This window comes from Symphodus melops (assembly GCF_947650265.1).
Source record: "Symphodus melops genome assembly, chromosome: 9".
NCBI lineage: Eukaryota > Metazoa > Chordata > Actinopteri > Labriformes > Labridae > Symphodus > Symphodus melops.
This window is the reverse complement of record NC_136699.1, coordinates 9,917,074-9,941,098: the sequence shown is the minus strand read 5'-3', so window position 1 is coordinate 9,941,098 and position 24,025 is coordinate 9,917,074. Positions and strand designations below refer to the sequence as shown.

General features: G+C 41.0%; 2 protein-coding genes across 12 annotated transcripts in view; one reads left to right on the top strand and one right to left on the bottom strand.

The window, feature by feature from the left end:
- map7d3 (MAP7 domain containing 3) overlaps window positions 1-11,642 on the top strand; it is a 26,546-nt gene extending 14,904 nt beyond the window's left edge. For 4 of the 9 annotated variants that reach the window (XM_079351563.1, XM_079351567.1, XM_079351564.1 and 1 more), the window contains 11 exons: window positions 457-582; window positions 2,563-2,702; window positions 4,926-5,056; window positions 5,157-5,374; window positions 6,338-6,458; window positions 6,677-6,962; window positions 7,184-7,237; window positions 7,327-7,405; window positions 7,643-7,811; window positions 8,483-8,769; window positions 8,857-11,642. In XM_079351563.1, coding sequence (XP_079207689.1) covers window positions 457-582; window positions 2,563-2,702; window positions 4,926-5,056; window positions 5,157-5,374; window positions 6,338-6,458; window positions 6,677-6,962; window positions 7,184-7,237; window positions 7,327-7,405; window positions 7,643-7,811; window positions 8,483-8,769; window positions 8,857-8,864 — 1,619 coding nt within the window. In that variant the 3' untranslated portion in view covers window positions 8,865-11,642. The remainder of the gene's footprint in view (window positions 1-456; window positions 583-2,562; window positions 2,703-4,925; window positions 5,057-5,156; window positions 5,375-6,337; window positions 6,459-6,676; window positions 6,963-7,183; window positions 7,238-7,326; window positions 7,406-7,642; window positions 7,812-8,482; window positions 8,770-8,856) is intronic. The other 5 variants (XM_079351569.1, XM_079351566.1, XM_079351568.1 and 2 more) reach the window with 3 other exon arrangements.
- fhl1a (four and a half LIM domains 1a) lies at window positions 9,844-24,025 on the bottom strand. Of its 3 annotated transcripts, XM_079351583.1 has the most exons (7): window positions 23,989-24,025; window positions 23,783-23,856; window positions 15,836-16,017; window positions 14,461-14,638; window positions 13,593-13,762; window positions 13,234-13,420; window positions 9,844-12,439 (listed from the first exon to the last, which is right to left on the bottom strand). In XM_079351583.1, exons 3-7 carry the CDS (start codon window positions 15,989-15,991, stop codon window positions 12,285-12,287), a joined length of 846 nt encoding a protein of 281 aa, XP_079207709.1. In that variant the 5' UTR covers window positions 15,992-16,017; window positions 23,783-23,856; window positions 23,989-24,025; the 3' UTR covers window positions 9,844-12,284. The 3 variants fall into 3 exon arrangements, with proteins under 3 accessions (XP_079207709.1, XP_079207708.1, XP_079207707.1); XM_079351582.1 differs by having other exon boundaries at window positions 23,783-24,024; XM_079351581.1 differs by lacking the exons at window positions 23,783-23,856; window positions 23,989-24,025 and adding an exon at window positions 18,298-18,447.

The window sequence follows — 24,025 nt, the reverse complement described above, 5'->3', positions numbered from 1 at the left end:
TTCACCTCTTCCTCCCTAATAACATTCCTCCGTTTTCGATGACGTTTACTAATACTTTGTTTTTACCCATCAGCACACCTCCCTCTGCCTCAAGGAACCATTGATTTGACCTAATTGTTGACCTTGATTACTTTTTTTTAAGTGCTCCAGTTACCTGACAATCAGCCTTTGGTCTGTTCCAGCAGGCTTCCATGGCACCTTTTCCTTACTGTCTTATACTGTCTATCCTCATGTGATTGATTATCTCTAAAAGTTAACAAGATAAAGACAGTTGACAATGAGGCCATGTAAGATTATTGGGACGTAACCTTTGGTTGTTGATGTTGATTCTATCCTGTTGGTTAAATCACATGGTGACCTTTCTATACTTTATTGATCCCTCATTCTCACCCACTCCTTCCTTCTCGGCCCTTTTGTTCTTCTCTGTCTTCGGGTGGGGTTTTTTCGGCCGTGTAGCTCACAGGCCAACGGCCAGCACTGTGGATGGAGGGGTCCTTAGTCGCCTGCTCACCCCCACCCAGGCCTCACTAGCTAGGAGCAAGAGCGCCGCCGCCCTGTCAGCTGAAGGAAAAGAAACTCCAGGTAACCTCCGTTAGGAGACCCTGCAGGAGAGGAGGGATGGCTCCACACAGTCGCTGGTCCTCTCTACTTACCTTTATTTATCAGTAGAAAGTCTGTGCGATATAACTTAAACTAGAACTAAACCCACCCCCTTTCCCTGCTGCAGACGTATGCATTTTGATCAATCCTTCACAGTGAATGGTGACCTTTTGGTGACAGCATCCGAGAAGTTACTGCACAGCTTCAAAATAAAAGATTAGGTTGTAACAATAAGTTGTTTATGTTATGTCTATACAGTAGTCATTTTTAGCAAAGTACGCTCATGTGAGAGAGCATAGTTACTGAGTAAATATTGACACACACACGGGTCGAGCTCACATGTATTCTAAGGGCAGAAACAATTGACTGTTGTGTGTTGAGCCCAGCTGAGCAGGGCTGACTTGGCTGGGAGCACTTCCCTGCACTTGAGGAGCCTTGGAGCCCATGCTGGGAGATTTGCTCTAAGCTGCTTACCTGTTGGTTCAGAATCAGACTCTGTTGCATGTATGCAGGTAGTGTAACCAGAGTGCTGGGGACTCCTGTACATGGTGCTGAAATAAGTATATCAAGAATCGCTAAAGAATATATTAAATTGAAATCACAAAAAAACAACATCAGTATGCTGTTCTTATTCTGGCATTAGAGTCGGGCTGACATGTTGTACTGAAATGCCCTGAAGCCTTGTTGGTGGCTTTGCTGTTTCTTTGACTGTTTTATTGTAAGTGGATTACAGTACAGCATTTGATCATATACAGCATAGACGGTCGTAATGATTTGTTGTTGACCTTTGTTTTTTTTTTTTAATAAGACTGAAAGAACCACACTGTAAAGTACTGACTCACAAAGCTGCAACTGCATTCCCCATGTTGGTATTCGGTTTTGGTGTTTATTGACCAGCCATTACAAAGCCATTAGCGGCTATCGATCTCCTGCTAAGTATATCCCCAGCAGAAACATGACACAACTGCATTAGCGACGGCCGCAGTGATAGCTCATGGCTGGGTGGATTTCACAGTCACCATTGCTGCTCGATCTGCAATCAGAATGAATATCAAAAGACATTTGTAGTGAGCATGCTGTGGCAGGGAGAGTTCTCCAGGCCTCCAGGATTATCATGGCTAATCCCTCAATCTGACACAAAAAGCTCATAGCCAGTGGACAACAGTATTTACTCTCTTTACAAACTACAAGCTACACTCTGTGCCAACGACAGTTCTTTTCACCCTTAACCACTACAGGTTTTATTATTTAGCTGTCAGCATGAACATTTAAAATCGGTTCATTGGGATTACATCCCAAATGAGATTAACACAAAGCATGGCCTCACAATTCTAGACCTGCACTACAAATGTTGCCTTTAGTGTCTGATGAGTTATGGCGAGAAGAACAGAAACAAAACGACGTACGACCCCCGCAGTTTTGTGTTACCGTAACCAAACACAACAACACAACACTCATTGTGTGTTTACTGTACTAAAGCGTTAGTGTGTTCTGTGTCGGTGTGTTGTGCTGTGTCGGTGCTAGGTTTATTTGTAGTCTGTTCTGTGGTGCTTTGTGTCCAGGTTTGTTTCTGTTGGGTTCAAACACTGCTACCTGTTGATTGTTCTGCTTGTTTTTGGGATTATTGCTCTCTGCTTCTTAAGTCTCCTGTAATCTGCAGCCCAATCAAAGCTTCAAAAATCAAGCTGTTCCCTCGCCTAAAGGGCTTAATCTAACAAATTGCTTTTTTTTTGTGCTCTTGTCCCCTTATAAACTCACTCTCCTGCTCTCCATTCAACCACCATCTGCCTTCCATCGCTCATTCTTCCCCTCCTTCTCTCTCTCTCTCTCTCTCTCTCTTCCTCCACTCACTTTATTCTCCCCTGTTTTTGTTCTTTACTGCTTTCTGCCCAACTTGCCTGCTTGTCGCCCCTCGCATTGGTTGTGCTCCTCTTGCCACGCGATGACTATGTCCTTTACCAGAGTGTCACCTGTGTCCTCGCTCAGCCTCTGCCAGTTCCCTGAACCCACCTCGTGGACCCGTTCGAAGCCGCAGCATTGACCGGCAGAAGAGCGGCATGACCACCTCTGTGTCTGCGGACGGTGCCCTCGACCCCTCGCTGGTGAGTGCTCCTCTTTATGTTTGTTCTGCAGAGAGAGCTGTTTCTCTTCAACAGTTACATAAATGTCACCGCTTGCGAGATGAATAATGAAGTATAATGTGGAGAATGAACTGGTTTCCTTATTGTCCTTCCTCAAGCTCCTGTATCCTCATTGAATGAGCATAATCTTATTACACAATGTGGTTCTTGATACTGAGCATACATGCTCGTTAAAAGTGACAGACATGCTTTTATTACCAGAGGAGGAACGTCATTGTCGGTGGAGTTCCTTATACTTCTAAAAAATTGGGGTACGGATTATCTACCAAAAAATAGTGTAACTGTTGTTACATGACATCTGTTACACTTAAGCTCTCAACAATGATGTATATTTATCAGATAGTGAATTTAATTTCTTTTTGATACAAAGATATGATCACACACATCTTACAGAGAAGTCTGTTTCCACGTGTGAAGAGGATATTATGGTTTCCCTGATCCAACCCATATTCAAATGACAGATCGATAATAGATAAGTTGGTGTGTGTGCGCGCGTGTATGTGTAGTCTTTTTCATCACTCTGTTTGAAGTAATGTGTTTTTTTTATTATTATGATACCAGGAATATTCTGTGTTAGTCGTCATGGGAAAATCATTTCATTTGATTTGAGGGGAAAAGGGAACAGACTAGAAGATTTAGTAATTGTCCTGTGCTTTAAATGTTGGCAGCACAGAATGAGCTGGATACCTCTCCCATAGCCTGCCGGCATGTGAGAAAGACATGCGTGTCACTAGAGACTTATGTACAGTACCTGCTCATATCCTGCTGAATTTGCCTTACAAAGTACTTCTGCAGGATGCTAACCATAGGGAAATGTTCCTCCAGCTGTTCTCTGACCTGTACACGTTCCCTTTAATGTTCTCCTGATTGCTGCTTTCCATACAACATGTCACACATGGTAGAAGAGAGGTCTCGGACGGTGACAACCGATGCACCGATGAGTGTCGAGCTCTCTCTCAAACCTTCCATCCGTCCTCCTCCTCCTCCTCCTTCATTGCTGTGAAGGCCATCATTGTCATAGCTGGGGACAAAGGGAGCCACAGTAGCCTTATTGGGGAGCTATCAGCCCATGCAAAGCAGACCAGATGTCAAAGCGTTTGACTGTCCCAACCATTTCATTATTGTCTCTCTTCCTCACATGCACAGATTTGTGTGACGATCATTAATTTGTGACACTTGGGTTATATTGAGGCTGTTAAAACTGCATATCTAGGTCATCTGCCTTCAGTGGGGATATTAATATAAACGGATGACTAAAAGGTAAATATGGTCCCATGTGTTCTGCAACTCAAACCAAAGGCTTTCCTTTGAATGTACAAGACCATGTCCAGTTTATTTTCCAACTTTCCCCCAAATTAGTTGAACAGTGAAGGAAAATGAAATCCTTCTGCTGGCTCTATTCTATGGCTTATAGAGCATAATGAAACCTTTTCAATACGCCAAGTGTTCTCATCATTTTGGCCACCGCTGCATATCGTTCTTCACTTAACGCTCGGTGCTAAAGAACTGGGGCCACCAGAGCTGTTAATCTGCGTCCGGCCGAGGGTCACGCGGCCGACCTTGCTCAACCCTTGTTTCATCAGGTTTACAGGTGACACACAGAGAACATGAGCATTCAAAATAGATGAATTAAAACCTGACCCTCGGCCTCTCCGGCACACGCATTGTGTCAGTGCTGATTCCCCGGTGGAACTAAATGATGCAGGTTTAGTTACATTTAAAGTTAAAGTCGATACTATGTGCTCTTTAAGGACTCTTAGATAATCAAAGCCAAAACGCTATTTGATTGTACAGCTTGAAAGAGACGACGACTATGACTTAACACAGATATGTTAAAAAAAGAGAAATAGTTTGAGTGAAATTGTATTCCCTTCTTTGCTTGCAACACGTTTCAAAGAAATTGAGACGGGGTGGTGTTTATCAGGGTCTCCTTTTGTCTCATTCTGTGCTTCATAAAGAACCAGTTGTTACTGCTGGCAGACCAGTTTAGCACCTGGACTCTCTGAGAGCCGTTCTGTTCTAATGTGATTGTCATTGTCTTGCTATAAGAAGCAAGGCAATACCAGTTTTAGATAAAGAACGTTTAACGTGTTCTGAATTACTTGAGAGTAACTTCTGAGATCTCAGTTGATTGATGTTCATAAATAACTGTGTCACTTCTTTCCCATCTCTGCTGAACCACAGAAGGACAAGCAGTTACCATCCCCGGGCAGGCAGCGCCCCCCCTCCCCATCTTCTACTCTGATACGCAACCGTTCACCATCCCCAGCTCCCATTCCAGCCCCAAAGAGGACACCTTCTCCATCAGCTGCCAAGTAAATCTACAGGCTCTCTAAATACAGATTTATTGATCATACCAATAAAGTTGTGGAGAGTTTGGATTCCTTTCGTTGAGATTGAAATTTCTTTTTCCAGGCAAAATTCCAAAACGCGTCCACCCTCACCGGGTGCGATGAAACAACGCCCGCCATCACCCCAGCCGGCATCTAAACCACCACCTATACAGAAACCTGCTCTCACTCCAACCGGACCCCCAACCCTGCGAAAGAGGGACTCGAAGTCCAAGGATCTGTGTCCTGTCCCGGCTGTAGCTCTGCAGCCCTCTGACTCCAGCAAAACCAAAGAGAAAGACGGTGAGCAGTTTAGTGATGCCAATGCAATTCACTTGAAGTGTTTGATTGTGCGTCATGACAGCATATGTCGAGTTTTAGATTAGACTTTCCTAACGTGGACAGCGGAGAGATTTTAATTAGTCTGTACTAATATTTGCCAAGACTGATCGTCCTAGTGGAAACCAGGATGTTTGCACTGATGCACGGAGACACCTTCTGATCTCCCGCTCTCTTATCTCTAAGTTATCAGCTGTGCAGCAGACACTTTACTCACAGCAGAAAAACCTCTGTGATCATGGTGTAATACCGCGTCTAGGAGCGTCACCGTGGTTTAAAAGCTGTAGAACATTACCAGCTGCTGAAATAGTCAATCTACAGTTTAACATGCGTGTTCTTTTGTGTTGCAAACTGACGTGGCAGCAGCTCAGTTTGATTTAAATCTCAGTGGAGCTAATTTTGTTCCAGCTGGAGTCACTTCCTGTCCCAGAGTACAGGCTGTTGTTGTCGCTGCCACCTACTGGAGACAAGCGTGCCCTGCACTCAGAAATAACTCTGAAATGATACGCCTCATGCAAGCAGAGAAAAAAAGATCTTCTAGTCATATTAGTATCCTTATTGGCGTGAATGTCATTCTCAATTTCTTTCTAAAGCATGATTGATAACATATTTACTGAACAGACCAAACAGATTCTGCACAGTTTCGTTTAGTCGTCCTGCACTCTATAAACTAATACAACGACAGTAGAAACATTTATTTCATATTCTTTATTCATATATTGCCTGAGGACGCAGGCTCTTTACCTAGAGAGATGAATCGAGTTCTCACAGTGAGAAAAGAGACGATCATGTGATGGTTACACAACTGAGTATGAGGCCTTATTCTTTGTTGGCATAACCTCTGACACAAATCCAGCTTTCTTCTTCTTCTGTCATTACTCATCGTCTAGTCTTTTCAAAGGCTAAATGTATGCTCTGTATCTGAAGCCTCTACAGGCACCAACTCAGCTGCTGAGGCGGCCAAGATTCTTGCTGAGAACCGCAGACTGATGCGAGAGCAGAAAGAGAAAGAGGAGCAGCTCAGGCTACAGAAGGAAGAAGAGGAAAAGTAAGGCTGCTGGACGGCAACCCCAACAACACTTCTAGTTTCTGAAAGATTTCTAAAGAAATGTGTAATTGTCCAGTACAATTAAATGTGTGGTTTGTTTGTAAATAAATAAGAAGTAAAGTCAAATAAGACACTCTTGGTTAAACACATGATTTAAAGGAATATTATGCTCTCCTTTTCTTTCTTCTGAAACTGTTCTGTGTTTTCTTCTACTCCAGGTTAAGAAAGGAAGAAGAGGCCCGTTTGGCGGAGGAGGCTCGGCTGGTACGCCTGGAGGAGGAGAAGAAGCTGGCCGAGGAGAGGAAAGTCCAAGACGAGGAAGACGCTCGCCTGGCGGAGGAGGATCGGGTGCGACTGGCCGAGGAGGAGGCCGTGAAACAGGCTGAGCTCCAGAAGGAGCGCGAGGAGGCCGAGGCCAAAGCCCTGGAGGAAGCCGAGCGAGTCCGCCAGGAGAGAGACCGCATCATGCAGCAGAACCAGCAAGAACGCATGGAGAGGAAGAAGGTCTGTAGAGCTTTATGAAGTGGACATTTTGATTGAATAGTTAGACCTTGCTTTCAAGTAATAACATCAAATAGTGTCGTAAAGCACTTGATGCTTTAAAAGAGGTAACAGAACAACCAAAATCATTTCACTGACAAATAAAATGTCAATTACTGCCTTTACGACTTTCCTATCATTGTGCCTCAATGTGTAGAAAACGTTTATTTTTGTTTGAATTTCAGAGAATTGAAGAGATAATGAAGAGAACGAGGAAAGGGGAACAAAATGACTTGAGGGTGAGCTGACATTCATCCGTCTCACATCGCGTCATAGATGGTCCTCACACTCTGTGTGTGATCACATGCTGTTTGTGTCTCCTGCTTAGAGAGAAGAAGGAGACGACGATAAATGTTCCCAGGAGGACGGAGACGAGGGAATGGACCAGATCAACTCTGAGACAGCAAGTAAGTCCGTTCCCCCGTTTTAGCTTTCACACTGATGACGTTCAGGACGTCAGACCACATGAAGACGTATACGTCACTGTGTTATGTCAGTTAGTCTTCTCCACTGAACGTGTCTCCTCTCCTCTCTTCTCTTTGAGATTTTTTTTTTTTCCCCCATATGCTTTACATGAAGTTTGTTTGTGTGAATTTACATTACTCATAGTGACTCATCAACTTATTCCCTCTGTATTACTGTAGGCCAGTCAGATGACATCCCACTGGAGGAAGATACAGAAGAGTGCGGTCTGTCCTCTGGAGACCCGGGGAATCAACGAGACGAGCCCCTGGGCAGTGTGAATGGAAAACCAGAGACAGACGACAAGGAGAATAACAACGGCATGAGCACAGATGAGACTCAGGCTGTAAGGTATGACTTGCGAGAAAAGATAATGAAACCCACACTCACATGGCTCGGAGTTGTCCTCACAAGGCTTCAATTGTTGACGGCTGAATTCTTCCAAGCAAAAGAAGTGTAATGGACCACTTTGAATAAAAAACATGGCCCCTCTTTAGTCAATTAGAGCCCCCCCCGTCGACCATCAACGGCTGCATGTTGTCTCTCAAGCTGTACTCATACTGTGCCAGTACCTGAACTCATCATAACTCTGATGAGGGGAAGTGACTCTGCAGTATAGGAATTGTTTGAGGAGAAGAATAAGGTCTCCGTTATTGCACATATCTATATCTTATCGCTCAGCGGTTGTTGTCGTACACACAGAAGAAAACATGACATGCCTGCATTAGATGTAGAGACCAAGTCCAACTGAGTTTGGTCCTGTGAGACCAGAATCAGAGTCAGAATAATTAAGAGGAAAAAATGGTTGTCAAGTAATCCTGCATCCAGCTGAATGAGACAAGTGTCTTTAAAACAAATGGAAGAATACATTTGTTTAGCAGGGAATGTTTCTCTCAGTAGGAATCTGGGGACAAGGAGTGGATTTGTCTCTGTGTATTTAGTTTTGATCAAATCTCTCTTCCCCCCTCAAACTGTTCACTCACCGGCCTCCCTCTAACTTTATTCACCCCTCTCCTCTGCAGTCCGATGCCTAAAGGTCGCCTCGTTGAAGGTTCGGAGTTCTTGAATGAGCAGGACTCTGCGAAGGTGGTATCAGGTCTTAATGGTAAATCTACCCAGTGGAGCATCGAGGAGCTCATTGATCTGAAGGTCCATTCCCAGACCCGGCCCCTGATCGAGGCTGAGGACTGCAATCAGGTCTTGATCAACTGTGACGGGAGCTCAGAAGGGCCAAGGGTAGCCTTAGAGGACAAGGGAACCCCTGTCAACAACCTGCATTCCTCTAGTCAATCCATAGAAGCCATGTCAGGTGAGTCACACCTCTTTATCTAATTTTCCCTTTTTCTTTTTTTTGTACATTTCTTCAATAAAAGCTGGGACTATTTATTTTCTCTAGAGATGTGATGCTGCTGCGGTCTCTGAGAAGCCTCTTTCTGTTGCACTCGTCAAGTTCCTGTCCAGCTGAGCTCCTTTACAAAAAAAAAAATCATTCACAAGTTCTAGACGGCTTCTTCCTCATTCTCCTCTTCTGCCAGAGGGAGCAGCACAAGGTGAAGCAGAAGTACCACCCCAAGTGCTACATGTGCACCCTGAATGATGAGCAAACAAATACATAGAAAGTCTACATTTATAAAGGTTATGCTTCAGGGAAATTCCATATATTCCTTCAATGTTCTTGCTTAAAGTCTCCTTCTCCTCCATGTTGTTTGTTATTTCCAGATGTTTTTGGTTTTTTTTCTATGTTGTGTCCAATTTTGCTGATGTTTTTTAAGAGTTTGTCTCGTGAGGGTTGCATTGTTGTAATTTATTAATTTTTGGCTTTACTGTAATTATTGTTCTATGTTTAGTCTTTTTTTTTTTTCTCTTGTATGAAAATATTCTATGACTCTTGTACATTAGGCTGTGTGAATTGAATATATGTTAATATTGTCAGTTGAAGGAAGGAGCGTTAATGCTTTCTGTTTGATATCTAAATTTACTTGACTGGCTGCTTTTTGCAGCTTCCAGCAATATGGCCTTACTACTATTTCCCAACTTCTAATTCTAATGTGAATATGCTTGTGCTGAGGCTGACACATTGACAGTTAATTGTATGTCATGCAAATGTACTTGGGGTTGAAACCTGTATTTATACTTGACTTCAGTTCCCAGGTTTTTGTCCTGCAGCCTGATATTTCCATGAAAGCACACGTCTTGTGTCCCAGCGTCCCTCACCATGTGTTCCCTTCTTTGGCTAACGGGGGGCTCCAGAAGCACAGCTCCAGCTGTTACATTTAGAGTTGAGATAGATGAAGACACAGTAGTGTAATTTACATGTTCCAATAGAGTTAAAAAGTTTGACATCTGCTCATGGTCCATTAAGTTTATTTTTCTTTTTTTTATATATATATATATATATATATGTACATAGAATTCATGTTTACTAACATTTTTGCAATTTAAATCAGATTCTTCGTTTCATTGGTTTAAGTCTCAACCCAAGTGATGACAGTCGGACCAAACAGCTGTTTGAACATCTGTAACTGTAACGAGCTCACTGAATATACAGGTGAAGCTCAATAGTTTCCAGAATGAATTTATAACCCAACTTCACTTGAAAAGTTCAGCTGTTCTGTCTCAAGTTCACCTTTGCTGAACTTAAAGTAAAGTTTACATTTATCTGCTTTTAATTGAGCTTCCCCAACACACACACACACACACACACACACACACACACACACACGTGTACACACACAGCTTTCCTTTCAAAGTTCAGTCTGAAAGATTCAACTGATTTCCCTCATCTTTCCAACACAATAGCTGCTGAATCTAACAAATTGCATTTCAAATATTTCACAAAATAAATGTGTTTGTTTATATAAGGAAATACATTTCTACATATATTTAAGTGTTATTGTGTATAGAATCAGTATTAGGCAAACAAAGCCATGTTTCGGATGGAGTGGCTTCAGGATGTGGATTATTGAAGTCTCTTTGTGTATGTGACCATGCTATACGTTAGCTTTCTGTTTGACTCGAACCCTTCGGCAGCCTGGAGTTCACATCCAGCCCCCCCTTTGTTTCTTTGTGTTCAAGTTGAAGATCGTTCAGCTTCACGTGCTCGACCCCTCGCTCTGATCATTGCCTCACAGGGACTTCACAGGTTTCAGTCGAGTTGTTGCAGCTCTTTGTAACAAATCAGACAGGATGTACTGTAAGTCATGGCTATGCCTCTTCATGATACTTTTAATGTCAAATATGTTGCATTATGTCCGAGGAGATGTAAATGTTGTTGGATAGTAATGGTAGGCAAATCAGCTCAGGTCACAACTTTTATACTTAGAACGATGAGCCAGGGCCCATTTTATGAGTTTAAAAAAACGAACTTGGGTCTTGTTTTCCATTTCAGTTCAGGGTGTGTTGTGGATGTTTGGCAATTTGTGTAATTTTGCTCTTAAAGTCCAAGTATGAGTTTTGGGGTCCTTGAATTTTGCCTTGTTCTCTGCTGGCTTTCAGACCCTCTTTCTAACAAAACAAAAAAAAAAAAACCTCTTGTACATAAAAACTAGGGGCTTTAGGTGTTAGCTGTGATTACTAAGCTCAATGAATGTAACGTCAGACTACAGAGACCGTCCTTCATCACGTAGCCGTGTTTCTAGAAAGCTGCCCGCTTTAAGCTTTTTCCACATTGTTCATGTAGAATCTAAGAGACTCATTGCACTGTCCTATATTACTCGCTATATTTAAAGACTGGTTACCAAGTTCTCAAACAAACAAAAAAAGGTTTAATTTACTCGCAGAACTTCCCCTAACCTTCCCTCGTCTCCTCCACCTGGTGAAGGGGACTGTTGTAGCTGCTGCTTAAACCAATACTGTATCTATTCCAGGTCCTGCTGCATCTTTGAGGGCTATCAGACAGAGCTCACTGTCCTCAATGTTGTCTTTAACAATAGGATAGACTGGTGCCTTAGATTGAGATTTAGTATTTTTATGTATCACAGTTAACTGAGAAAGCTTGTCCTTACCTCAGCCTCGACAATCAGCCCGCCCAACCTGGGGGGGCTTTGTGAATACGAATATTTTCTCTGGAAGATTTACTAAACCTTATAACTCCCCCATGTCAGCTAATTTGATGTGTACTGTACAAACATCTAAAGTGTACTGAGATGAAACAGTCAAAAATAATAAAGTCTTGCTAAAATACTCCTTTGCGTGATTTTGATTTCTGGCTGTAGAGAATTGAGAGACTTCAAATCACTTCTTCCTCCTTTATTCTTGTTCAATATTCACACTCGCACAGCTTGGTTACACAAGCAGTTTACATTTCAACTTCAATCTCAAAGCTCTAAATCGCAATCCAATCCAAACATTTTCATAATCCACTCAATCATTTAGAGACATCATAGATCAGTGATCAGAGCTCATTATAACTCAGCAGCAGCAGCAGCAGCAGCATGCAATAAGCATTTGATTCTCTGCTGGATTCCAGTAAGGCACTGAAGATGCTTCGGTGTCCTAATGCTGCACAGAATCCTCTTTCAACTTCTCACAAACCATCAAAAGCAATTCTTTGCCGAGTTAGTATCCTACTGTAGCAGTGAAACAAGTTGCATTAAGGTATATGTAGATAAATGAGCCAAGCTAATGCACATTTAATCGTAGCACCCTTCACTCTTATCCTCACAAAGAAGTTACACCAACTATTTTCATTTTCAGGCCAAATCAAAAAACTTTCAATATCTATGAGAAAAAGAAAAAAAAAAGATTCTTTTACAAACTGTCTACATGTGGTTGTTGGTGTAATCTCCTTTAAACAGTGATCCTCTGCCGAGCTGTCGGTGCAGTTCACAGCTTCTTGGCACAGTCGGGGCAGTGGATGTGATCTCCATTGATGACGAAGCGCTTGTTGGCCAATGAGAGGCTGCACTTCTTGCAGTTGAAGCAGTACTCGTGCCAGGAGTATCCCTCGTAGTTCACCACGTTGGTGCCATGGCCGAACCCTGCAGAGGCACACGCACATCATTCAGCACAAGACAGGTAATAATACCTCCAGGTATCAGAACCAACACTCTGAGTATCATTTTTAAATTCAACATTGTTTGTCTTGACACTGAGTAAATTATATCTGAAATATAATATTTAAATCCTGAAATTATAGCAACCATTGTTGATTTAAGTATCAGATTTAAACTAAAAAGTGTTTTTATCAGTGTGTGACTCTTTACCACTATTGCATTTTACTGTCATGAGACAATGCTGTACGTCTAAAAGAAGTGGCTGTCTGATACAGGAGGCAGGTTTCATGGATACTTTTACCTTCAATCAGTTCACTTTATGCACAGTAGAGTACAAAATACATACAAAACCTGTTGGGGGGGGAAAAAGAGTGAAAAATCCATCCATAAAGCTGCCTCTAACATCTTTTAAATGAACTGGGTGCTTTCTTAATAACACTTGGAAAGTTGGTACTAAAACAGGGAAGACGTTCTCATAGAAAAGCTCACACTTAAACCCAAACAAAGATGAATGTTTTCATATCTAGAAATCTGAAACTATGATTATTGAACTAAATGCTTCCCTGCAGACATTTAAAATTTGCACGTACAGCTAACCTGTATAACACTGCTATTAAAACCATGCAGTCAAACATAAATACACTAATTCAAAATGGTCTATTATTTCCCTGTACAAACTACCTCATACCGTGTTTCAACAGCGATAGTTCTGCCAGTGGATTACAATCTATGTAAGAGGTTGGTTTCATTCTGCAGGAAACATCATCTTCTGCCCTGACCTGTGATTGGGTTCTTGCAGCCATGGCACTTCTTGGCCACGTCGGTCTTGAAGCAGTCCACGCAGTAAACGTTGTTCTCGTGCGAGGTGAAGCGAGCTCCAGCCAGAGCTTTACGGCAAGTGTGGCACACGAAGCACTCGGAGTGCCAGGGTTGGTCCTGGTAGCTGATCCCTCCGGAGGTGATTGGCTGAGAGGAACGCAGAAAACAATCTTATCAGTGCCTCAAACACGACAATATCAGTCAGTGGATGATGTTAACATTTGACTGGTTTTCATAAGTTCACTCTTCGAGGCTGTAGAAAGCAGAAGAATAACTGACAAAAGGCTGAGGTTTAAACACTAAAGAGTCATAAAGGTACCTGTTTGCAGTGGAAGCACTTCTTGGCAAACTTCTTGTCATGGCATGGAGCACAGTAGATGTCATCACCTTTGGTCAGGAAGCTCTGCGTGTGGATTGCCTGCTTGCACTCAAAGCAGGTGAAACACTCCTCGTGCCACACCTTGTTCTTGTACTCCACGTTCTTGGATCCTAAAACACAGCAATAAAGTACATCCAATGATTTAGGCTGAAAGTTGATGGATTTAGTTTTCAGAAAAATCAGACCAAAATCTGAAAACCAAACAACTCCATGTTGCCATAAGTTCCTCCAACTAATGAATATATTTTCTACATAAGTGTCTCCACAAATGCCTTTAAATTGGCTGGTTATAGTCAGACCTTTAAGGTGGCAGCTGATAACTTCTTACAGCACTTCATATACATATATATTTTGATAATATGACTCCTCAGGTCTGACAGTTGAATGTTTATCTCTTTAAACCTCCTACAAATAGTTTGAAAAATAACAATAAAGGGTACACCAGGACTGTGTGGTGGTATGTTTTGATAAGATTTAACTGCTGTGTTTGGGAACATAATGCCTCAACTATCCCGACATTTTGATTTCAATGATGTATGATGAATGATGAAATCCTGAAATAGGCCCTCGCTTCCACTAGAAACGCTTTGGTAGACCCCAAAGAGCCAGCCGTACATTAATGCGTGTCGGTCAAAACAACAACAAAAAGATCAAACACAGTATGGAAGACTTCATCGTTTCATCTTTTACTGTTTTATTTTTAAGGTTGTCTTGGTGCTCTTCTTACCTATTCCACCTTTGATTTAATGATGGTAAAAAACTATGAAGAAAATAGGTCTAAAAGATCGAAGTATAAAAGCAAACCCACCTGGCAAGACAACCTTGTAACAGCCCTGGCAGCGGTTGCCATCTGTGATGGAGCTGCACTTGCCACACATTATCTTGCCGTCATCGCGGGCGCTGAACTGCTCACTGGCCAGCGGCTTGTAGCACTTGGCACAGCGGAAGCAGTCCTCATGCCAGTAACGGTTCTTGTGGTGCAGCTCCTGAACACAGAGAGGAGGAGCAGGGATGAGCAGAGGTGCCCTCACTAAGTCCTCATGAGGAACTCATTAAAGTAGACTTTGTTTACTCATCATGTGGTCCACAGCCAGAGGACAGAAGCAGCCCATGTGTCAGGCATTACAGTGGAGATGAGGGGAAGAGGGATGTGGCGAGGCATGAAGGAGTTAGAGGATTTAGATGGTGCAAATGTGATAAGAAGTATTTAAGCTCCATCAGTAGTAATGACACATCGTTTTCAGACTTTTAACCGTCTGTGACTGAGACAATATGGGGATCTGAGGTCACTGCTGGATGACCTCGGCCTCTGTCTTTAAACAGATAAGAGAGTACTACAGGAAACCCTCACTCACACAGAAACATAAAAACACAGGAAGTTCAACTAAAGCACAGATCTAATAAATGCTTCAGTCATGGCCGACATAGTGTGTGGAAAAGTGGGACTGCCTATCTTGCTCCCAGTGCAGACAGGAGCCCTTATCAAGCCTGAAATTACAAAATAATGTCACTGTATGGATTTCCTACTCTCATTTTGGCTTTGTTTAATGAAATCAAAAGTTACACTAATACATCTGTGTGCATCAAAGTTATAATTTATGTTTCTCTGAGTGTAAGTTATTTGAAACTTCTTTCATCACAAAAAGGTTAGTGTCTTGGTAATGGCTTTTTTAAACACGTTAAAAAATAAAGAAAATGTCATAGTGTGCCTTCATTGGTCCAGGCAAGTCTCCTGTTTCTTGATTAACTAGACAAAAGCTTTTAACCTTTTTTCAGATGTGATTTAGTTCAGAGTTGCAAGCACCAAATTGGCTGTACCTGTGATTATGTATGTGTTGATATATTCAGGATTTAAAATTAAAAAAACAAAAGATCACAAAATGTATTTGGCTAACAACTTAAAAGAAATGCTCATAAATGTTAAATACATTTTGTTTATATAATTTGTCTTAATATATTTTGGATCAAATGTTTATGCTATATTTTACAAATACAGTTGTGGTACCAAGCCAATGATTCAATGATGTCAGATTAATATTTAAGTTAAAAACAAAGTATAATAAAGCATGACACTATCTTCATGTGAATAATAAATATGCTGTATATTTGTGTTGTTGCTGCTCATCCAACATGTCATTTATCTGTATAGAGCTGGGAGATTTCTGTGATCACAGTTTGGTCACCTTGGCATCAGCACCAATGGGGCGTCTGCACTCTGCACAGGTGTTGGCACAGAGTTTATCGAAGCACTTGGTGCACACGTGCTTGTCGTCCTTCTTCACGTACTTCTTCCCGTGCAGGTTGTCGCGGCAGTAGTAGCAGTCGAAGCGATCAGTCATGGTGGAGGTGAGATAGCTCCTGGGACCTGAGAAACACAGAACGAACTGTCAGACATCTTCTCTCCACGTAACATGAATTAATGTTCCCTTTGAACACCAGAGGGGGGCGCTGTTTACCTAGTCTAACACCTGCATGGTTCACAGTCAAGAAAGAGCTAGACACTTCACCATAAAGCATTTATTTCAAATTAACGTAATAACTTCCAAATCACATTTCTTCTTACAACTTCACAAAGGGGAAAATTGAAATACGAATTACGAAGCAAAGAGAAAAAGATCAGATATTTGATATAGACAAAAAAAAAAAAAAAAAAGATTCAATAATTTGAGTTTGTGATCTACACAATGATTTCAATACAGCTACTGTAAACCTCAAATCTTACAATTATTGAATATTAGGGAGAAAAAGGGCACAGACAGCAGCATACCAAACTGGTGAGAGCAGAGTGATGTTAAAGAGCACAGGTCTGCTTGTTGTCTTCATGCTTCCTGTCCCGCAGACTTTTTTATCAAGCTCCCCCAGGAGAGTTTAGGTCATATTTTTAGTGCACTGCCCCCTCCCTCCCCACATTTTTGAAGCCCAGCCTTCACTGTTTCTTTTGTCTGCATTCTGGCTGGGTCATTTTATTGGCTGCTGGAGTAAATGTTGTAAGCTGGGTTGCTTCAATTCTTCATTCAACAACATTCCTGCACCCCCATCACAGGCTGCGTTCACTGGGCGCAGACTGAGGAGTTTCTTGGAAACAGCTGCGCTTTGGGTGTAGCTTAAGGACATATTATGTTTTATTTACATCACTTTAAAGCCTCTCTTTCTCACACAGGACGTCAGGGAGCACAGCTGACCAGCGTGTCAACCTAAGTGGTTTAACCCAGGCGTCAGATATCACTTTAATCTGCTGGGCACAACGGGAGCAATGGAGGACACAATGGATGGAGTGACATTTTGTCAGAGTTACCATAGAGCAAGGGTAATATTTACAAAAGGGGAATGCAGCTATTTAAGAGGGGTATGGTAATCAGCTGTAAGAAACAGATCAGCCTTCGGGAGTGTGGTATGCGCCTCATAACATGTGTGCGTGTCTGTGTGTGGATGGATGAGCACTACAGTATCTGCAGCTGTGCTTCTGGCATAAAGACTGGAATCAGGACTGAGCCCTCAGATGTCCACTCAGCCTGCACTTGTAGATTTCATGGTGCTAAAACAGGACAAACGCATCAAGTCCAACATAGTAAATCTTATCATATCACAAACACACAATGCTGGGGTCTCATTACTGAGCCTGAGATCTATTTCAGACATGTACTCTCTATTTAAAGTAGATTGACCTTTCACAGGGGACAAATGGGAGAAGGATAAATACTGATGACTATTGGGACCAAGCAGCTATTGTGGTTCCAGTACTTTAATCTTTTGAAAGTAACATCATGACAGCTGTCCTCTATCAAAACAGGCGTGGTATGTGCCGACACTCAGCTGTGGAGGGAGAAGAGTAAACCACTGTGGTCCCTTTGGGGAGCTGGAAAGGTCGACGTAAGACCATTTAGAGAGGTGAGTCAGAAAGAGAAAAGAGAGGGGATCAAAGACAGAGTGTATCAGCCAAAAACACAGCACCATGGTCCACACTCCTGTAAACAGTGATGGCGTGTTCTCACTGCTCCAACAAAGATCAACTTCATTTTGGTATAATTCATTAACCTCAGGGGGGTTTGGAGGAAGGAAAGCAACAGCGAATAAAAAGCTATCATAATTAAAGTTGCTCATTCTTACAATTCATGAAAAGGCATTTGAGATTTTGCACTTACATTTCAGAATTAATGAAAACCTCCTTGAGAGAAGAGGAAGATTTAATGTTTCAACGTTTTAAGGATTATAGCCGTTTATTGTTATGTGAGGGAAGACATGTAAAATGTAATACAACAACAACAACAGCAAAAAAAAAAAAAACAGCAAAAGCCTCAAAAAGCAAAGTGAATGTTTGAGTTAAGAATATGTGATTTTCATTCGAAACCTTGAAAAGTGATTACATACTGAAAAGATTTTTAAAAATGTGTTGTTGCAAGCTGGTGTTCTCGCCTCATAAAAAGTTTTTCATTGGGGTAAATTTGTTGGACAGTTTTTTAGGAACATATTTTAAGTTAAACATTGCTTTACAAATTCACTTTAAATCTTTGACACATCTTTCTGAGCTTTGAATATCAGCACACTCATTACAGACCTGTTTGATATTTGTATTAAAAATTCCAAACATTTAATAACCTATGTAGCATTCAACATTAGCACCTATTTCTGTCTTAGTTTTTATTACCTGAATGTTTGTAGAAAGCCATGTTTGCTTCCAATCAGGACGAAAAGAAGACGTAGAAAAACAAGAAAGACAATGGAGGAGATGGTAAGCATCCACAGAGGGTCAAACCCAGAACCCACACAACTCTTCAAGTTATGAGGGGTCTGTATATACCCCTCTGTGACCCACACACACCCCCGACCCAGCATCCTAATCCAACCTGCGGCCCCACACTCCTTTTTAGGGTATGCATTAGAGAGGATGGAGCGGATGATGCGATGCAGAGGGGACAGATTAGGGCTGATGGAGGCTGGATTCCATGGCTGTAACATCAGAAGGTCAAAAAAAAAAAAAAGGGACAGTCTGGAGGTTTTAAATGATCACCATGAGACATAACGGATACTCCCACTGCCTCGACATTGAGCGTTTTGTTAAAATGTGTCCAAAAATTGAACCGATGACACGTTGGATCACATCATAATTCACAGAGATGACCCACAGGAGGAATAACTGACAGAGCTGAGACACAGTGTGTTATGTATGTCTTCTTTTATCGACTTGTCTACTTGTTTATACTGTTTATACACAGAATGCAGAATATACAAGAATGGGAAGAAAACACATTTTTTGCTCAATTATGTCAGAGATTCTTTAGCACAGACAGTTGATCTCCTGTAAAGCTGCAGGAAACATCAGTGCTCTCCTGATGAAACAGTCAAAAGACAACATGGATCCTCTGAAGTCGCTAATAGTGGAAAAATGTCCACATCTATCTAAACTTAAATTACTCAGACAGCTACAGCTTATGGAATTAATTTAAAGGGCACAATTTTTTTTGTTAAGTTTTAGTATAATGCGATTTCCATTCATATTCATTATGTCTGCATTTTTATTTTGTTCATATATGTTTGACAGAACTTTTTTTTTTCATCAGGAAGGAACAGACACAGAGAGAAGCCGGACGACATGGTCTTTGAACATGGGCAGAAATATTAGTAAACAAATCCAGAGAAACTGTATTTTTGCCTGGAAACTGTTATCCTACCTAGGCTCCACTCTCCCCATGCTTAAGTGAAATGTTTGAATAGAATGAATAGTAGAGCTGTGGGAGGAAAAATCTACACAATGAGCTCGAAGATGTAAAAAAGTTTTTGTTATGCCAAACAACTACTCACTGTGGATTTGTCACTACGAACAGCAATTCTGCAGTTAATGTTTTCTTTCAACCAATTTGGTATTCTTAAATTACAGACGAGAGCTGCTTCCAAGTGGATTAAAATGTAATATTATAACTGATCCTCAAAATTATAACATAGATCTTCTTGGACCAGTAACAGAAACAAGAAGATACTTAAATCCTGGAGTAGTTGGTGAGATTGATTGATTGTGTGTGTGTGTGTGTGTGTGTGTGTGTATGTGTAGGTGTGTGTGTTTGTGTGTGTGTGTGTGTGTGTGTGTGTGTGTGTGGTTGTTTAAAGGGCAGCTGGTTGTAATTAGAGATTTGATTCGGTCCATTACCATAGAGCAGAGCATTACTTTAACCTTTTATAATCTGTCATCCAATTATTCCAAACCCACAAAGACTAATGAATGAGCGGGAAGGCGCCGTGATTCCCGGTCCAATAAAACCACCTACTGCTCTGCTCCTCCTCCTTCTATCTGTCCCTCCTACTTTGTTTCTTCACTTACATTATCATTACGACTGTTCTGGTTTCAGATGTTTTGATCAATATTTCTCTCTTCTTTCATTATTTGCAGTATTGCTGTAATGTGGATATGAAGTGCAGTGACAGAGCAGAACAGGTGATAAAAGTTAGTTGATCTGACTGTGGACAAATGGAATGATGATGATGATGATGATGATGGTGTTGACCAGACAAATGATAATTAGGATAATAGGGACAAAGTCTTGAACTTAAACTGCATATTCTGACAACACTCATTATACCAAATGACTGAATGTTGTAGTCTCGACCTAAATATAGGGGGATAGATACTTGTGTACATGATGGTGTTTGTTCTTTGACCTTTTTATTTTATTTCACATTTATATTTTAAAGTTACAAAGTTGATTTGAAAATGTTCTTTATAGTTGTATTTTGAAAATAATACTAATTTGAACTTCAGTAAACTTCTTTTTCTTATTTTTGTCTAATTCTTTATAACATAATAGAGAGGGATGCTGGTTGGAGGGGCCCCTGTGAATTTTGCCTCAGGCCCCAACAGACACTAACTAGGACCATTTGATCAGATGAAGGTGAGGAGACTTTCTGAATGAATACATTGTGATTAAACTATAGATTTACTGCAAAATACTTTACATTGAAAAGAATAAAAATGCTAACTTGAACATTACATATTGTCAAAGAAGCCACCCTCCACCTGTTGTCTCAAAGCTTCACCACTTTGAAAAGAAAAGAAAAAAACTACTGATGAACTGGAACAACAAGCTGGACTGTTTAATTGATTGATTACATGTTGTTTCAGACATATCAAACTATACACTGTAAGTAATGATTTTGTTTTTTGTTTTCAAATTATGAAAACCTATTCAACCTATTATGATACAAATTTCAAGATACTTTTTCACATCATGTCTGTGTTTTGAAAACAGAAACAGGAACATGAGCCTCTCCTTGTAGCATAAATTAAAGGAAGTCATTACATGTGACTGGAACAAGCAAACACTCTCTCCTCTCTGTTACCAATGGCAACAAATGCCTGATGTGTTTGTCGGTGAGCGAGCTCATTTCGCAGCATGACCCCTTGCCCTGCACATCCATGTGTCTCAGTCACCCTCTAGATCTAGTTAGCGGGCAAACAGACGCAGCCACACTATCTCTATCAGGGGACTCGGTGACTCACCACGTACAAACTAAAAAAACACAGTGTCAAGACAACAAGCCACACACACACGGTCTCATTTGTAAACACATGAAGCCGGATCACAACACAGCAAAAGGTCAGTGAGTGGCTTTAGAAATCAGGGCGTGGCTGCAGACGCAGACACTTGGAGGTCAACTATGTGCGGACAAAAGGGCATAAGGGGAGCGCTATCAAAACTAACACTTCCCTCCGGGGGGGGGACGACTCAGTGTTGCTTAAACACTCACACACACACACACACACACACACACACTTTGAGATAAAGCCCTCACAGGACACCTCAGCCCTCACATGACTCAGACCTCGAAGTGCAGAATAAGGTCAGGGCCTCCTGCTGACTTATGCAGCAATAACTTTTCTAGAAGAAGAAATATAATCGTAACATGAGAATGTAAAATGTTTTAGGTTCTCAGTGGAAGTTAAACAGCTGTATATATCTGCCTGTCTCATGCCTCCTATTATTGGCTTAAAGACAATACTTGGCAGTTATGCCATCAAACAGTGGTAGACTTATTTAAGTGCATATACATACAATTAGTTGGGATGAGTAAGTGATACATTTACAGATTTTTTTAGGTTCCAGATTTGTAATCCCCTTTTATGCTGTCCAGGATCAAGTAATCCAGTTTACTTTCATCCTGGTTTATCAAAGACAAACTGGACTCAGAAACTAGTAGTGACAGTTTGATTATTTTAAGAGGATAACGTCATTATTTATAGGATAACATGTTGTTTGACTTTGAATGTTTAAATATAAATTATTCCTGAAATCCAATCTGAATCCAGCCTTCTGATGGGATCAGGATAATCCATGGTAATATGTTTTATGGGTCAAAGTTATTCCAACCCCACTTAAAACTAGAAACCAAGAAACCAAGATCTCTCCTTATTCATTATAATTTTCATCCTGTTATTTCTATGCAGTAATCATGGGCAATTTAAGCCCACTTTTCATCCATTAGAGATAGCATTGCCTCCACTGGCCCAGCTAACTCAGCCGTGGTGATGGTCACTGTCCGCCCCTCGTCTCTCAGCTTTAGGAGTGACGCAACTGTCAAACCAAACCAAATGTTCTCTGCCGGCCACGAAGAAGACAGGAACTCACTGGCCCTGACACACAACAGGGTGTTTGAAGATTGCTATAAATAACACATAACAGGATTTATAAATGAATAATCTGTAACTGCCTTGTTGGATTTTTCCACTGCTTTAGTGCTGGTATTACATGATTTTTTTTTTTTAATAGAGAGACCTCTCAGATCACAGACTTAGAAATGACTTATACATTGCTGCCTATAAATAAATTATATGAGAAAAAAACTCCAGAGAAACGGCTTTCATTTGATGTTGTGAGTGGTTTAACTCGTAGCTGGGTGAAGTGTAACGTTTTTATGAGTTGAGAATGATGAAGTCATACGGGAGCCACAGTGAGGACCAGTGTGCCAGAGAGAGGACTGAAATCTGCAGGTCTCTGTGATGACATCATGCATGTGGTTTGGCTGTTGTCCAGACCAGAAGGGAGGAGAAGGAAAGCTGATGTTTTAACAGTTTCAGGTTACGTCTACCTTTAGGCTCTCATGTTCATTTTTCAGACACAAGTATAACATTATTTTTCACTTCACAACCTTTGATTTACTGTAATTAGCTATCTATCTCATAGCATTCAATGGAAAAACTCATTCACATCAGATAGTTTATATGGAGGACGGACTCCCAACATATAGTTAACATGAAGTTTAATGTAAGTTCTTTAATAATGTGCTCAAGCAGATCTTTTGTTGCAGAGCTGCTTTGAGTTATTACTTAAACTTCTGCAGGCATCGAACATCTTCTCAGAGGTTCTTTTCACATTGTGTGAACTTCCTTCTTCTTTCTTTTTCTTTTACATTATAATCAAATATGTAATCAGTTATTTGTGTTGAGATATTGTAGCGATGCCACACTGTTAATACTTCATTGCAGTCTAAATTTAAACATGTATATTTTTTATAAACTTACACGTGTTATTGTAGCACAATGATATTTGCATTAAGATATAAGAATATTTGTTGAATAACTGTCAGATTTATAAGGCAGTCATACAAAGAGACGTATGTTAACTATATGCGTATTGAGCAGAAGTTGGCAATACATAATCAATAGGCTACTGAGATATTCCACTCGAGAAGCTCTAAATTGTGCCAGGAGTTTTAACATAGAAGACAGAAAAACGGAAATAATACTGAAATTATAAGATTATAATTATAAGTGTTCTAAATATTACAATCATGATCAGAGGATTAGCAGAGATGTAGGCAAACGGTGCAGTTAGACCACATCACCTGTTGCGCAGCGCGCAAAATGGTCAAGTCAAGTGAGTTTAAAAGAAATCATTATAACATATCAATGACTGCTAGAATGTTCACTTCAAAGAAAGTCCCTAATTTTAACTTTAGATTAGAACTCTATCTGTAAAGAAATCGCTGCAGTCAAAAGCATTTGGCACAACTGCGCTTAAACGGGCCAAATAACAGTCGTCTGATTTACTTCTTCTGTCACTCTGCCTGTTTAAGATCACCTGAATTGAAGTGACCGGCTGGCTGACGATCTGAGCTCAACACAGCTGTGGGTTTGGACTCACCTCTCCAAAGCGAACAGATTGTGGTTCACTCAACAGCAGCGGTGCGTCCGGAGGGTTTGGCTGAGAGGTGAAATCTGCGGAGGCAACGCAGTTTAAGAAGACAGAAGGACCAGGGAAAAAAAAAAAAAAAACTTCAGGACATGAGCCAAACCTCTGTACGCACTTATAAACAATGACCTCAACCAGGAATTTATAAGCTCTCTTACCAAACTTCTCATTTCCCCTGCACCCCTAAAAAAAACG